The sequence below is a fragment of the Trichosurus vulpecula genome, chromosome 3 (genome assembly GCF_011100635.1).
Source record: "Trichosurus vulpecula isolate mTriVul1 chromosome 3, mTriVul1.pri, whole genome shotgun sequence".
In the NCBI taxonomy this organism is placed as follows: Eukaryota; Metazoa; Chordata; class Mammalia; order Diprotodontia; family Phalangeridae; genus Trichosurus; species Trichosurus vulpecula.
This window is the reverse complement of record NC_050575.1, coordinates 280,081,470-280,099,154: the sequence shown is the minus strand read 5'-3', so window position 1 is coordinate 280,099,154 and position 17,685 is coordinate 280,081,470. Positions and strand designations below refer to the sequence as shown.

Genomic DNA, 17,685 nt, shown 5'->3' with positions numbered 1-17,685 from the left:
TTAAACTAACATGGCTTTTGTAGACTCTCTTTGGTAGGAGTCAAGGGTCACAGGTCCTCTTGAGCTGTGTGAAAATGAAAGCAATCCAGGAGTGTTCACCCTTCAAACTCTAAAATACAGAAACTCTCCTTGAGGGGACACTATCTACTCCTCATTCCCTACTCATTTCTCCTGTTTTTCTCTGCTTTTTGATGAATTTAGTACTAACCATGTTAATGGAATGGGAGACAGGTAAGTTCTCTCAGGGGAAAGGTTATTCTAAGCTTTGTTGAGCATTATGCTATTTCTAAACTATTTCCTAAAATTTTACTAAATTGATTCCAGGCTATATTTGCTTATTTAAACGGCATTAGATCACATACCTTTCTAAGGTATGTTTTGGTCTACGGCAGATTTTTACCCATCAAAACTTTTATTACTTATTTCTCAAAGCTCAGAAATTAAAAAAAAAAAAAAGAAAAACAAAACTCCTTTCCATTATATTTGGCTTCTTCCTCTTTCTTTTCCCATCTGTATATCCCATACGTATATTACAACAGACATAATAGTTTTTAGGGAGTGTTATTGGTTAAAAAGACAAAATGAAAATGTGGCCTTTCAATACATTTTTTTGCTTACCTTTTGATTTTAAATTGGTTGTTATTTTCCTTTTGCCTTCATCCCTATAAAACAAAGTATTATTATAAGTATGGAAGAAGTGGCAACCAAAAATAGAGAGATTGATATGTTCATGAAAGAGAAGTAAGGGCAGTATTGAAAGCTTTTCTCTATAAGAAAAATGAACAAGTACTATTTATTGATAAGTACATACATTTTAAACCTGTCGACCTTGTTCCAAGAAGACAAAGAAAAATTCCACATTTCCTCTTAAGTTAGAAAGTCCTCTGATAGGTCTGATACCTTTAGTTGATAGGTTCCCAAAGTAAATCCCATGCCTCTAAGAAAACCTGCCTCCCGAGTCTCTCATCTACCTTGATGCATGTGCTGCTGCTGCTGCTCTATTCTTGCTTAAATGACTACTTTTGTGTCTAGAGTATCATAGATCCTTCTGAATCTGTCAAACAAGCCACAATCATTTTGATCCTTTATGTGCTGCATGTGAATTGTGTGTCTACTATGAAATAAGCACACAGGGGCAGTGATTTAGGAGAATTAATTGTCACATTAATAATCCTGTGATAAGTAGAAAAATACAAAGCTTCATCTCAATTCAAGTGTAAAGATGAGAGTATGAAATATCTGATATGACCATTCAAGATATTCAAATAAAAATAGAATAGAATATACAAGTTGGAAGTACTCATTGCATTCCAAATCAGTCTGAGTTTAACAGGATTTAAGATAAATCCATAAATTTAGTTTAATTTTAAAAGTTTGATTTAAAACTAATAGAGGAAAATGATGACATTACAGAAAACTTAGTAGAAGTTTCTATTTATCAGAATGTTTTATGTCTGTAGTTCAATATAGAATCCTTTAGAGAAAATACTTTATAATTTTACTCATATAAATGAATTTACTATGGTACAGAGTATTTACAAAGAAAATTGGCACTTGTTTTGTGTATTACCACTCTTAGGAGGTTTTCTACTTTTAATAAATAAAAGTCTACTTTATAAAGCACTGTTTAATTCTGTAAGACTGACTATATATACTGGGAAAGTCTCAAAATGGAGAGAATATGTGCATTGTTTCATCTTTTGATTTCTCTATCTAGGTTTTTGCTAAATAATTTATTTACTGTTAGGCTTCTCATCTATTCTCTTAAAATGGATTCCACTGCTTTGTAATCAGGCCGAAGTCAATAAAAGACAGATATGTCTCTGTAATAAAGCTGTGGTTTAAAAAATTTTTAAATTTAAATTTCTCTGGAAAAGAATTAGCTATGTACTATTTTTTAGCCTTGGAAATATTTTAAATATTTTTGGAAAAGAAGATCCACTAGGCGTACTGGTAAATGAACACTGCTTATGTCCAATGTTTGTCAGAGCTCACTTTAGGCCACTGTCTACAATTTCATTTCCCATGACCAAGTAATAGGTCTTTTAATTCAACCCTAATGGAGACTCACTTGAAGACATTTGACCCATGGTTGCTACTCCATGTAGCATTGCAGCCAGCAGAAACATGAACCGCAGCAAATATCTGGGGTGGTGCTGACAGATAGCTGACAATAAATTACACTGTTCATACAATGGGTACCATACGTGGCAGGACAGAAATAACTTTTAAAATGACAGCATGCCAACTCAATATAATAACAAGGGTAGGTTATGGTAAAGGTCTAGTGTTATTCAATAATTCACCGGACAAACAATTCGTGAGTGCCCGTTCTGAAAGAAGACCTGATCTAGATTCTTGGGGGCTGGGAGAGTTCTATGCTGCCCTTCAGGGGTTTCCCATCTAGTTAGTTACAGAAAAGTTGTGCATAATAACAAATATAATGAGAGGCGGCTTGTGATAAATGCCATGTGAGTGGCACAGATAGCAAGTGCTGGAGAAGTTCAGAGGCGAGAGAGAAGACTTGCTCGGGTGACTGGGTGAGGGCAACATCTGGTCCTTGGAAGAACAGTTGAAATTTCCAAAGGTAGAAATGGGGTAATTCTAGGTGGAGAGAATAGCACGAATCAATGCTATAAAAAACTAAGAGGCTAAAAACAAAAACAAAATAAACAAGAAATAAGCATGAGGCCAAATGATTCTGTAGTTGGGCAGCAAAGAGACAGTGTGATACAGTGGAAAGAGCAGTGGCTCTCACTCAGTTCAAATACAAGTCTACTTTATAAAGCACTGTTTAATTCTATAAGACTGACTATGTATACTAGGAAAGTCTCAAAATGGAGAGTATGTGTGCATCGTTTGACCTTTTGATTCTCTATCTGGGTTTTTGCCAAATAACTTATTTACTGTTAGGCTTCTCATCTATTTTCTTAAAATGTCATCTGATGGGTCTGGTACCTTTGGGGTATCCTCTGAGTTCAAATCCCACTTTTGACACTTCCTACTTCTGTGGCCTTAGGTCAGTCTTTAGTTTTCTCATCTGTGAAATGTGGTGGGCATTCTATGACCTTATGATGCATTTGATACAAGGTACTGTGAGGAGGGTAGTTTCTTCCTAAAGTTCATTCAATAAGTTATAAAAAGGACGGAAGCAAAGCTAACTTCATTTTCATGAGAACTGAACCTGTCAGTAGGCAAGGTAGTGAGTGTAGGTGCCTAGTCCTAATTTAAAATATTCTTTCCATTTACCAATCAAAAAAAATAAAATTCATCAGTGCCTTACACATGGTCCTCAGTAAATATTTGTAGAATAAATGGAAATTTTATTTTTCATGATTCTGTTTTTAGCACATTTAATAAATAACTGCAGTGACAGCACACTACAGTTTCTACTTACAGCTATCTTGGCCAACAAAATTAAAAAAAAACCTCTTAAACGGTCACACCACATAACTGGATAGAAGAATTCCAGGGCTGAGCCAGAACCAAGGCAAATATCAAAATACTAATATTATCCATCCTAATGAGCACCAATATCCCCTATTACATTATAAGTTCCTAGAGGTAGATAGCGTTCCATGCCATTGTGCAAATATTCTATAATACCAATTCACATTCCCATGGCATCTTGCAGTTTACAAAGTACTTTCTTATTTCACTGCCAGGAAGGCAATGTAAGTACTATCCCTCCTTAAAGGGATGAGGAAAATGCTCAAAGAATATTTGACCATGTATTTTTGTCCCTGGTCACACAGCTAACGGTGGAAGAACTGAGCACACGGACCCTGACATTCCATTGCTGATTCCAGCTCTTTCTACCCCTTCATCTTATTTCCTAGGTCAGGCATAAAGGAGATTCAAGATTCACGCTAGAATCAACATTATTCTTTAGGAAAACATTTCTGAATTTAATCTGGAGGTAAATAGGACAATATTCCATAAAGAGACCTGCATTTTTCACATGGCTTTTTTTTCTCAAGCATACAATTAACACACATAAGACACAGTATTTTTCAATCTGTGTCTTATGGACCCCTTATAGTTCTTTGAAGCAGTTCAAGGTTTTTTAACAAAGAAAACTTGTGACAGTGGACAAGCACACAGAGCACTTGTGTATTCTGCCAATTAGGCAGGCCTCTAGCTACTGAGTATAGATGTAGCTCCAGAAGGCACTGCTCTGCAGGCTTCCAGGTCCAGTTCTTATGGCTGTCACAGTTAGTTTCAAGCAAATGGCCAGGGTATCCTGTGTTTGGCACACACATCAAGAGGGGCAGCAGTGCTGGAGTGCCTCTTCTTTCTAAGTCTCACACAGTTTGAAATTTTGCCCATGCAATCCCAGGAGTTTAAAGACAAGGAGGAGGAGCAAGAGAAAGAGCAACCTTCTCTTTCTGGAGTTTTTGGTAACCTTGCAACCTCAGGGACAAAAATTGGAAAACAAAGTTGGACACACTGCCAGGACCCTTTCAACAGCTCCTATTTCCCTATGCCATTCCAGCAGTGCTCCTGTGCCTTTTCCCTGAGTCCCTGTTTCCTTCCATAAACCCAGCCTTTAGACTCATTGATATCCCACAGTCCCCATCCTCCTTCACCACCTTCTCTATTTATGTATTTGTTCTATATTCCTTTGTCTTCGTTTACTCCCCACACCAGGGTCACTCCATGTCCTCAGCGACAATCCTATAGGATTTTCTAGGATGGTCCTAATTTAAAATATTCTTTCCCATTTACCAAATAGAAAAAATAAAAGTCATCAGACTACATAAATCAGCAACTGCAGCACTGAGTCCCTTGAGCGAGCTAGGGAGGGAACCTGGAGGGAGGATTCCTCTTGGTCCTTCCTATCTGGTTTTTTTAAGCTTTGTCAGCTTCTTATCTGAAGGGAATAAGAACATTCTCTATACACTTCAATTCTACACACACTGAGGGTGACCGGCCATGGTTAGTTCTGTATCCTCATCCTTCTCTCCCACTAGTCTCATGTAAGAGGTTGGCTGGGGAGGAAAACAACCATGATTCTTAGAGAGCCCACCCCCTCAGAGTGCTGTTGCTGGTGGTTGTGGCAAGCAGGTCAAAGGAACTCTGATATTTCATAGGTCTTGGTCCCTCCCTCTTCCTCTCTCTGCCTGCCTGCTTGTCTTCCTTCCTCCCTCCTTCCCCTTATGTTATTTGGTTAACACTGGTAGAAAGCATATCAAAAATCATTTAACAAGATTTTACTTCAGCAATCAATTGAAATTTTGCTTAAAGTGAAGGGTTTCACTCACTGCAGAAAGTTTGAGGACTGCTTTATTGAGGGAATGGGGAGACAATATTGAACCAGAAAGCCTTCCTCTGAGTGATGGAAATTGAAAACTTATTCAACCACTGTCACAAATTAAATAAAAAAAGAAAAAAAAACTTGCGAAAGCATGCAGAGTGAAAGAGAGAAGGTTTTAGGTCAAGGAATGTGGTGACTGCACTATAAAATATGCCTAGAGTCAGATTTGCTAATCTTTTATGAGGCTTGAAAGCAATGTATCTATCCTGGAAAGCATTGTTGAAACATAATTACACTATAGCAATGTTTCTTCCCTCAGCAAGTTTCACAGGTAACTATTTGACACTGAGATAACGGGTTCAAGATTACTTACATGTCTAGAATGAAAGAACAAATCTCTTCAAAATTAACAATTCTGGGCAAAAACCAAAACACAACACAACAACAAAACCCAAACCTAAAGGCAAATTATTAAGTGAACATAATACTATTTCATGCTTGACGTAGTCGTGATGCTTATTTGGCAACTGGAAAAAAGACATTTTTCTCCTGGATGATGAAAGACTTGACAAATGGAAAGTTTGTTATCATTCTGTTCAAACATGAACAGTCCAAGTTGATATTATACTTACTATGTCAGGTTAAGTATAGTGGAGGGCTAACAGAGACTTGAAATCAGGAGACTTGAGTACTTGCTCTGCTGCTAATTTAGCTAAGCAAACCTGGACTAGTAACTGTCTACAAAATGAGGATGGGAATATTTTAAAATACTATTTTTCATTTTCATATTCATTTAAACATTTTTTTTGAGTTTCAAATTTTCTTTTCCTTTACCTCCCCCCTCCCTGAGACAGAAGCAATTTTGGATTGGTTACACATGTTCAATCATGAAAACATATTACCATAATAGTCATGTTGTATAAGAAGACACAGACACAAAAGAAAAAAAAAGTACAGAAAGTGAAAAATAGTTTGCTTCAATGTGCATCCAGACTCCATTCAGACTCTCTATAGGCGGAGAGCATTTTCATTATGAGTCCTTTGGAACTGTCTTAGATCACTGTATTGCTGAGAATAACTAAGTCATTCACAGTGGATTATTGTACAATATTGTTGTTAGTGTGTACAATGTTCTCTTGGCTCTGCTCACTTTACTTTGCGTCAGTCCACATAAGTCCCTCCAGGTTTTTCTGAAGCCTGCCTGCTTTTTATTTCTTATAGCACAATAATATTCCATTACAACTTGTTAAGCCATTCCTCAATTGATAGGCATCCCCTCAATTTCTGATTCTTTGTTGCTACAAAAAGAGCTGCCATAAATATTTTCATACAAATGGATCCTCTCCCTCCACCACTTTTTTTAATCTCGATAAGAATATTTATACTACTTAACTCACAGAGTTAGGACTAAATAAGATAACTGAAATGAAGTCACCATTAAGACTAAACATTTTAAGCATTTAAAAAAAAAACATGGCATAAGTAATACATGGAAAATGACCACTTTTTATTGGGTAGTTGGATAAAACCAATTATTTTCCTTAACGTTTGTAGCCAGAAGTATCTCTATTAACTACTAGTACTACCAGTAGTTAAATCATTTAACTTCATTAATTCAGAAACCATGAATGAATACCACTTTGTAATTTTTTTAAAGCAATATAATCTTTTCAGTGAAAGAGATCAATGGGAAGAATGCTTTCATTCTTTGGACAGCCAGTAAGTAGAAGCAAAAAAGGGGCCAAATTATCAGTCAGTCAGTCAACAAACATAAGCATCTATGTGTCAGGCACCATTTTAAGTGCTGGGGATACAAAAAAAAACCAAAATATTCAAACAGCTGAAGATGCAAAAACCATTATTTTATCAGACTACACCTAGAATACTGTGTTCAGTTCCTAGAACAATACCTTAAAGACACTGATAAGCTAAAAACCACCCAGAGGGGCAACTAGGATCATGAGGATAAGTTGAAGGAATTGGGGACGTTATTCTGGAGAAGACTCCAGAGGGGAAAGGAGAGCTACCTTGAAGTATTTAAAGGTTTGTTATGTAGAGATTGGATTTATTCTGTTTTGGACTAGATGGCATAACTAAAAACAACTGGCAAAAGTAGCAAAGAGGCAGAATTGAGCTTGGTGTAAGAATTCCCAACAACAGAGCATTCCAGAAAAGGAATGGGATGCCTCAGAAGGTAGAGTGTTTCCCTTCATGACATGTCACCAAGCAAGCACTGGACAATCACTCATTGGGTGTGCTATAGCAGGGATTCTTGTTTAGGTATGAATTCGACTAGGTATCCTTAAAGATCCAATCCAACTCTGAGCATCTGTGATTAACAAAAGACACTTTAAAGTAATTTTCTTCTGATGGCATTCTGTCAAATGTAGTTGAAATCAGAAATTATATTTGCCTCTCTAGAAACTGATCATCTGGGGCAGTTTCCAGACTTCTCAACCCACAAATGCCAAATACAACTGAAGTCAGTGGGAAAATTGTTGGACCTGGGTGAGAGAAGTGTATGGTCCAGCCCCAGCCCTGGGGCAGTGGAGGTGGCTGCAGCAGCAGCAGCAGGAGCTGCTTGGAGAGCTCTACGCCCAGAGACGGTGGGAGGAATCAAGTGGCTGCTCAGAGCGGGAGTGCAGAGATTGCTTTGCTGACACAGAGGCAGGGGTCTCTTGCTTTGCCCTGCATGGATCTAGGTCACAGTCCTGGCAGTCCTTGGGGAAGGAGGAGCGTTGGTGTGGCAGAGCTTGTGGTGGATGTGGAGAAGGAGTCCTCCTGGTTACACAGCAGAAAGGAGTGCCTGCACTCACAGACGAGAGCACAGGCCAGGAGAGGAGCATCATACCACCTCAGGATAGAAGTAACTCTGACAATAGCAGCAGAAAACCCCTGAAGCTTGGGACATAGCACTCTCCATGCTGAAAACAGTCATACCCTGACAAAGAGCTCAAAAGTCAAGTAATTGGCTGGGGAAATGAGCAGGCAGCATAAAAGGACTCAGAGTATAACATCTTTCTTTGGTGACAAAGAAGATCAAAACATACAGCCAGAAGAAGTCAACAAAGTTAAAATCCTACATCAAAACCCCCCAAGAAAAATATGAATTGGTCTCAGGCCATGGAAGAGGATGGAAAATGATGGAAAGGATTTGGAAAATCAAGTAAGAGAAGTAGAGGAAAAAATGGGAAGAGAAATGAATGATGCAATAAAAATCATGAAAAGAGAGTCAACAACTTGCTAAAGGAGACCCAAAAAATACTGAAGAAAACAACACCTTAAAAAATAGACTAACTTAAATGGCAAAAGAGCTCCAAAAAGCCAATGAGAATACCACCTTAAAAGGCAGAATTAGCCAAATAGAAAAGGAGGTTCAAAAGACCACTGAAGAAAATATTGCCTTAAAAATTAGAAGGGAGCAAGTGCAAACTAGTGACTTTATGAGAAATCAAGATATTATAAAACAGAACCAAAAGAATGAAAAAATGGAAGACAATGTGATATTTCTCATTGGAAAAACCACTGACCTGGAGAATACATCTAGGAGAGATAATTTAAAAATTAATGGACTACCTGAAAGCCATGATCAAAAAAAGAGCCTAGACATTATTTTTCAAGAAATTATCAAGGAAAACTTCTAGAACCAGTGGGTAAAACAGAAGTTGAAAGAATCCACCAATCGCCTCATGAAAAAGATCCCAAAAAGAAAACTCCTAGGAATATTGTCACTAAATTCCAGAGCTCCCAGATCAAGGAGAAAATACTGCAAGCAGCCAGAAAGAAATAATTTGAGTATTATGGAAACACAATCAGGATAATACAAGATCTAGCAGCTTCCACATTAAGGAATTGAAGGGCTTGGAATATGATATTCCGGAGGTCAATGCGGCTAGGATTAAAACTAAGAATCACCTACCCAGCAAAACTGAGTACTTCAGGGCAAAATATGGACTTTCAATGAAATAGAGGACTTTTGAGTATTCTTGATGAAAAAACCAGAGCTGAACAGAAAATTTGACTTTCAAATACAAGAATCAAGAGAAGCATGAAAAGGTAAACAGGAAAGAGAAGTCATAAGGGACTTACTAAAGTTGAACTGTTTTGTTTACATTCCTACATGGAAAGATGATATTTGTAACTCATAAGACCTTTCTCAGTATTAGGGTAGTTTAAAGGAATATACATATAGATGGCAGGCACGAGGTGAGTTGAATATGAAAGGATGATATCTAAAAAATAAAATTAAGGGATGAGAGAGGAATATATTGGGAGAAGCAGAAAGGGAGAGATAGAATGGGGTAAATTATCTCACATAAAAGTGGCAAGAAAAAGCTGTTGTAATGGAAGGGAAGAGGGGGTAGGTGAAAAGGAATGAGTGAATCTTGCTCTCATCAGATTTGGCTTAAGGAGGAAGTAACATACACACTCAATTGGGTATCTTACCCTACAGGAAAGTAGGGGGGAAGGGGATAAAAGGAGGGATGATAGAAGGGAGAACAGATTGGGGGAGGAAGTAGTCAAAAGCAAACACTTTTGATAAGGGACAGGGTCAAAGGAGAAAATTGAATAAAGGGGGATGGGATAGGATGGAGGGAAATATAGTTAGTCTTTCACAACATGACTATTATGAAAGTGTTTTGCATAATGATACATGTATAACCAATATTGAATTGCTTGCCTTCTCAAGGAGGGTGAGGGGAAGGGAAGAAGGGAGAGGATTTAGAACTCAAAGTTCTAAAAACAAATGTTAAGAAAAGTTTTTACACACAACTGGGAAATAAAATATACAGGTAATGGGGTATAGAAATCTATCTTGCCCTACAAGAAAGAAGGGGAAGGAGGGGGTGATAGAAGAGAGGACAGACTAGAGAAAGGGGCAATCAGAATACATGTCACCTTGGGGGGGGAGGGTAGAGATGTGGAGAAAATTTGTAACTCAAAATCTTGTGGAAATGAATATTCAAAACTAAAAATAAATTTTAAAAAAATAAATGGCAACAGGTAAAAAAAACATCATCTGAAGCAAATAACATTGACATGAACAAAAAAGGTTGAAGAGTTGAATAACAGGAGTTGAATATCTAAACAGGGTTATATCTGTGGGAAATTTGTGATTTCTATTTAGTCAAGAAGTTGCTTGAAAAGGAACCCAAAATACGTGGTTTGGTATGTACTAGATAGAGAGGGAAGTAAAAAGATTAAAAGGTGGGAATGGTAGGACTAGATGAAGAAAGCACTAAATAAATATGCCTTTGAAGCCAGGAGTTATTGTTGGTGATTGTTGATAGACACAAAGTGAAGTCTTCATTTATAGACATGTATGTACTGACTTGTGCATGAGACTGCTTCTCCTTCATGAGGAAAGGAAATGGCCATCTGCCAATTACCTTACCTCCTTTCTCCCTATCCCCTTAAAAAAAGTTGCTTTAGTATGATACAGTTAGTGGATTTAGCCAGTAGAAGTCTGGTAGGGGTCATCCCATGGGAAGATTTCTAGGCCTTGTTCTACAAATCTTTGCTGCTAAGAGTCTTAGGAATAAGAGATCCTAAAGACCATCGTTTTAAAAATGAAATGCCTCTGGAGAAGGGTCACCCCATAAGCCATTAGCAGCTAACATTTAATTATCAGTTAATACCTTAGTTTACTTAGGTGACAGTAAGAAAACAGACTAGCTACCTGAAGGTCTTTTCCCTTCATCTCAGAGGATGGGTTGTGAGAAAAAGTAGGAAAACAATGGCATAATTTGTTTATTTAACAAATTTGTCAAGGGCAGGCTCTGGACACACTATTCAAAATCATCTCAATTTTCTACTGTTGGTATATGTGCCCTAGACTGTAAATTCATTATTTAGACCAGTGGTGTCAAACTTGAATAGAAACGGAGGCAACTAAATCATAAATAAGGATCCCTGTGGACCACATATTGACTTAGTTTTAAAATCTAGTATTATCTATGTTTAATCATATTTTTATTTATTTTATTACATAATTTTCAATTACATTTTAATTTGGTTTTGGCTGCACTCAGGAGTGCTGTGTGTTGTGTTTGACACCTCTAGTTTAGAGAATAGGTAAAGGCATGAGTGATCAGTGGCAACTGAGAGACTTGGCTCTACTCAGCAATGCAATGATCTAAGACAATTCCAAAAGACTCATGATGGAAAATACTATCCACATCTAGAGAAAGAACTATGGGGTGTTTAATATGATTGTACACGTATAACCTATATCAGATTGCTTGCTGTCTTAAAGAGGGTGAAGGAGAGGAAAGGAGAGAAAAAAGTTTGGAAATCAAAATCTTATAAAAGTGATTATTGAAAACTTTGTATTTAATTGGAAAAAAAGTGTTAAATTTTTTAAAAAGAGTGATCAGTTGGATAGTAAGATGAAGATTAGTTGCTTTTAGCAACCCTCCTTAACTTTTCAATCCTAAAAGAAAAGGCGACAAAACTTACTTCCCCACCCCTAGAGTAAAGACCTTATGAAGTTAAACTGGAAAATTTAGACTGGAGAACATTGTCCATTAATTCCTCTGCACCCCCTACACAGGCAGACAGAAAGACAGACACAGACACAGACACACAGACACAACCATGATCTCCATTTGCTTAGCTAGGGCAGTAAGTAGAATTAGACATATGGACTTGTGCTTGGGGGCTGTTCCAGGGACTCAGCTTCATGCACTAATTCTGTGCAGGTATGTTAACAAAATAAGGAAAACACAGGCAGCTGCATCAAGCCTGACTTAACGGGGACTGGAAAGCCAGTTGAGTACAGTCTTGTCTTCTCCAAGGTTATTCAAGGCAGGCAAATCTGCAGTAGATACCTGATTTGGCCCAGCCACTTGAATAAAAAGAAGAGAGTAAGGAGGAACTGGGTGAGCTGAAAATGTGCCAGAACTGGTGTCTACATTGGACTAACAGGGACACAGCCTATTCTGTCCTCACAGAGGTTACTCAGGGCAGGAGATCATGATGACAATTCTCATTTTCCCAACGTAAGGAAGCTGAAGCAGCCTGGTAGGCCAAACTTGAGGGTAGGGTAACTATTTATGAAGGAAGGAACAAGGAGTGAATGATAGTGGAATACAAGAAAAAGGTTGAAACACCAAAGATATCAAGAGAAAAGCACCTCAATATAAGCCCAACACATAAGCAGATAACCACACTGAGGTAGAAACAAGAGATTTATCTTAGTTCTGGTAGTGTGGCAAAGGGCTATAAAGGAGTTGGAGCTGATTAAAAAAACGTTGTTTAAGTGGCCATTGTTGGGCCTAAGGAATAGGGTGGCACTGTCAAAATTATAAGACATCTTAGTCATGACATAAGGACCAAAAGAAGATGGGGTATACCTGGATCCCTCCCAGAATTAATTTAAGCACTTACTATGTGTCATATACTGTGAGAGGTGAACAGAACTAAGGCTATTGGGGCTAGAAAGGAAATAGAAAATTTAGGCTATGATGAAGGAAAAAGTGGTAAATTTGGCAAAAGAGTAATATGTGAAGAGAATATCAGTGAGGAGTCAAAAATTACTTAGACTTCCTTCTTCAAGAGTCAGTGATATGTTGATACTGATAAATGGGAAGTAAAAATCTATGGATGGGCATATTTGGAGAGGAAAGATGCTTTTGTTTTATATAAAATTTTAAGTTTCATATAACTGATGACAGGAATTATCCTGAATCCACAGCCAGACAGACAGATCACTATGCCATAAGGTGTACCCGTTTATAGGAGACGAGCAAAAATAAATAAATAGAAATATGATCAAGCTCCTAAGAAGGTAACTGTCACAGGAGTTACCACAAACATGACTAGAGAGACAACTAGGAAGTACTGCATTAGAAAGCAAAATGCATTTTGAGGAGTAAGTGGCAAGCACACTAACTCTGGACTGACAGATCTGGATCTGACACTTTCTACTTGCAGAAATTTGAAGTTACTTCATATGCCTAAGCTTCAGTTTCCTCATCTGTTAAACAGGGATAATATTTTTTATTACTTACTCCATAAGTAGTGAAAACATTTAGTTTATGTCATCAAAAACTTTAAAAATATAAAAGAAAGTCTAAGTGTAATGCTGTTTATTGCTTTTAAAATGAAGTTCCCAGGGCCTTGGGCTTTCAGCAGAGTAGGGCTAGCTGTATGGGAATTCATCCAGTGGGGCAGACCTGGAACTCTCCAAGAAGCTGAAGGTGATGGGGAGGAGAAAATATGGGGCAGTATATGACCAATAAAGTTAATCAAGTTAACAAGGTCTTATTGAGAGCTCACTATATATTGAGAACAATAATCGATCTCTTGAGATACTGAGTATGTATTTAGGAAGGTGGCCAATGATTTTAGTCACCAAGCTCTTCTATGTATAAAAAGTTGTTGCTGCTGCTGCCCCAAAATAAAAAGAATATGAGCTTTAATAGGGTGACAAGTATACTAAACCATCTATACCTTAATGCAATCTATTAGTGTTTTGAGCAATGGCTTCCCAAGGTGATCTCTTCAAAGAAGGCAAAATCATTTGAATGAGATCTAATGCATTTGCTAAAAAAGAATCAATCTCATTACCCTATTGTATACCTTGTATGGAATACAAATTGATGGCAAAATATAATTTAATTTGCACTTTTTGGGGATAGAATCCATTCTATTAAGTGATGCATGCTGATACATTAATATTCACTTAAAAAGAACATCTAGTAAAGAACTGGATTTCTGATCACTATTGGGTTTGTCAATATAGTTTCACAGATAGTATGAGACATTCAAATAAATTTATAATAGAATTTTGGTGTAATGAAAAGGAAATAGTACTAGCAAGACAGTAATTCCAGTTCTAGTCCCTATCCCAATTTAATAACTGAATAATTTAATAACAATGGAAAAGAGACAAATTAAGCAAGTATTCTATCTTAGAAAACAAGGTAGAAATGGTTACTAAGGAAGCGGTATTTGATGAACATATAAAACCATCACTACTTGTAGTAACTCTAGCAGCAGTTCTGGTTGCTATACACCTTTAAGGTTTGCAAAGTGCTTTCTTCACAACAACCCTTGGGGGAAACATAATGAAAGTATTATTATCCCATTTTACACATGAGGAAATTGAGATTCAGAGAGGTTGGCTGATCTACCCATATGACAATGACTTTTATTTCATGATAGGTTCACCATGGTATGATATTCCTACCTACTAACAGGCAAAGTACATAACCTCTCTGGTTATCTCACCTTGAAATGAGGATAATCATACCATAACTACCTAATAAAAGCAGGGAGGAGGAGCAGGGAAGAGAGAATGGATCTTTTGGTTTCCTGAGGTCTCTCCCAGCTCTATGAATCTTACATACATCACCAGAAGGAACACTGTTATTCTGTAGAATGAAAAAGAATTGATTCCCATCATGTCTGTAATGAATGAGAACATATATACATATGTCCGTGTTTGGTAAATAGGGAGTTATGGCAATATTGATTGCAAATTTCATGAGGTCAGAGGCCATGTACATTTTTGCATATCTCACAGAGGCTAGCATAGTGCTTTGCATATATAACACCCATTCTGGGGCTAGCCTTCCAACTTATACTCACGAGATGGCAAATACCCCAAGTTCAGGGCTCTCTGTGGGACTATACTCCTAAAACTATGCTTCAGAAGCCCCTACCAATGTTTTTACCTTTGACAGTCATCCAGTTGATAAAATTAACTTGAAGCAAAGTTGTTAACTGAAATGGTATAGTATAAAGAATAATAACAAACACTTTGCCTACAAACCAGAAGTGTACTTTCTCACAAATACACAGTGTCAGCAGGAAGAGTGATTATATACAGAGAACACTAGTACAGAAGGTACACATTTGGCCAAGGCAACTCACACCTCCAACATTGCAGAGCCCCAATGTTTTTTCTCTTCTTGTAGTATCCTTAAGCTGTTCTTCCTGGGTACAGAATATCTTCTAGACATGTCACTGTCCTGGACCTGCTCCTCCTCTCAGCTCAATTGTACTCCAAACCTAGAGTCTTTGGGCCTGTTTTCTTCAGCTCCACCTAGGTGGTAAGAGGAATCTCCTTTCCCACACTATACTTCTGGAAGATGCACAAGGGAAAAGTTAAAGAGATTCTGTCTCAAGAGTTAGGTTTTAACTCCATAGAAGGCTTTCCTCATGATTGTCATGAATAACTCCCTTATAGGGGAATTTATAGGACTGATTAGCTTGCCTTTTAGAGGTCATCATGGGGGTGTCTAATTCTTCAGCCATTTCATTTCTTCAAAATAATGGAGTAACTTTTTCATACTTCCCCAAGGAACAATGAAATGGAAGCACTTCTTTACATGATCTTTGCAATCTGTAAAAAGGCTACTCAGGGGTTATAACAGCAAGTACCCTAGCATACCCAGGATGGCCTGCTACCACACGTTCTTTGATCTGCTTTTAAGGGAAAAATAGCTTTTAAAGGGGCCAACAATCTTACTTTAATTAAACCTATACATCAGTTACTTAGTTCAAGGAGGAGAGGTCAGCACCCTGAATGTAGAGAAAATACAAGCAGAGAGAAATTACATGCAGAGAAAATAGCACAGATCAACAAACAGGGCTTCTAAACTGTCTGAGAAATTAGCATGGATCAACAGACAGGGCTTCTAGCTATCTGACCAAAGCAATACATACATACCAGAGAGAGAAGCACCAATACATGGGTTTTCAAAGCTGGGGGAGCTCCTTAAGGGCTACCCAGAGTCTTGTCTGGCCAAATCACACAAACATTCTTCCAATTAGTGAGCCCCAAAGCAAAATGCTAACCTCAGAATATTTATACAGCCAGAAGGCATCACAACTCTCATGCTTCAGTGCCTAATTACCAAAAGGTGTGAAAGCCTTCCTACAAGTAAGCCTCTTCTAAGCAAGCTTTCCCTTTAAGCACGTTCCTTCCCCAATGGGCTCTATGTGACACAGCTGTGAACTAGAGTTCAAAGCAGTAAAAACATCATTTGACTGAACACATGTGGTCACATTGGCCTATTAATGGACAGGGAAGATCTTCCTATTCCATTAACATTACAGGGGGTGAGCTACTCAAGTACCCTTCATAAGGTTAAAAAAAAGGCGTCAAAATCTGTAAGGCGCTTACCTTTTACAAGATGTAATTGCAACTACCTAAGTCTGAATGAGAAAAAAAAAACTTTAACATCTCATTGTCTCTATTACTTGCTCCACACTTTTTGTAATTTCATCAAGTTTGTTGGGGGAACTCAAGAGATCAGGAATCTCCCAATCAATAAATCCCTCCCCCAATCCCAGTATACTCCTACACATACAGTAAGTATTCAATAAATATTTGTTAAATGTTGAATGAACAGAGGGATTTTTGTTGTTGTTGTTCAAAGTTGATCATTCCAGAATTGAACCTGTGCCCTTCATCTCATCAGACTGATCATCAAATAATTGAATTGATGGGCAGTCAAGGGAATAGGTTTCTTGCTGAGAAGAAATTCATCTTATGGGTTGGTAACTTCAGTAAAGATGGATATCTTGGTGAGGAATGAAGTATGTTCTAGTGGTGGGGATCAGTTCACATTAGGGAATTTTAATTTTCTTCTTGAAGGCGGTAAAGTGGTGTTTGATAAGAAACAATAAAGTTTAAAAAGTGCAACATGGTATGATGTAGTCACACATCTAGAGTTCAAATCCAGGATCTGCTATTTAAACACTGTGTAGCTTTGGGAAAGTTGCTGAAGCTCTCTGTACTTCAGTTTCCTCATTTGTAAAATTAAGGGGTTGGACAAGATAACCTCTAAGGTCTTTTCTAGCTTTCTCTATGTGACTCTTTCAGTTGGCTACTGAGGACTCTAGCATTTCTCCTAGTAGTACTATTTCCCACCCAGCTACTTTCCTGGACTTTACCATCTCCAGAAACTCATTCTGCAAAATGGCATCAAGTGGGAAACTCACACTTCCTCAACAACCTCTGCCTCTGATTTGGAAGGGTGGGAGGTGGACATCTGGAAGCACTTTCTTTATCTTCCTCCGTTTAAGGATGGCACTCAGGAAATTTTCCTCATCATTTCCCACCCAGCTACTTTCCTGGACTTCATCATGTGCAGAAACTCATTTTGCAAGATGAAAACAACTCAGAAATTCATACTTCCTTGGATCATTTCCCACCCCAGCTGCTGTAATACAGGTAACCTCAGTTCCTCCAACCCTCTACTCTGGCTTTTCAGTTTCTTTTTATGTGCTGTCTTCCCCATTAGACTGTGAGTTCCTTAAGGGCAGGGACTGTTCTGTGCCTTTTTTTTGGTATCCTTAGCACTTAATACAGTGCCTAGAACATAGTAGGTGCCAAATAAATATTTATTGGCTCTAACTCTGACTGAATTCATTTCCATACTTAGAATGATCTATAGCAGTGATTCTTTAATTAC

General features: G+C 37.8%; 1 protein-coding gene across 1 annotated transcript in view; it reads right to left on the bottom strand.

Moving 5' to 3' along the window:
• The window catches only part of KIZ (kizuna centrosomal protein), a 228,942-nt gene that overhangs the window by 536 nt on the left and 210,721 nt on the right, over positions 1-17,685 (bottom strand). The window contains 1 exon segment of the mRNA XM_036751962.1: positions 619-662. Within this exon segment, the coding sequence (XP_036607857.1) occupies positions 619-662 (44 nt within the window).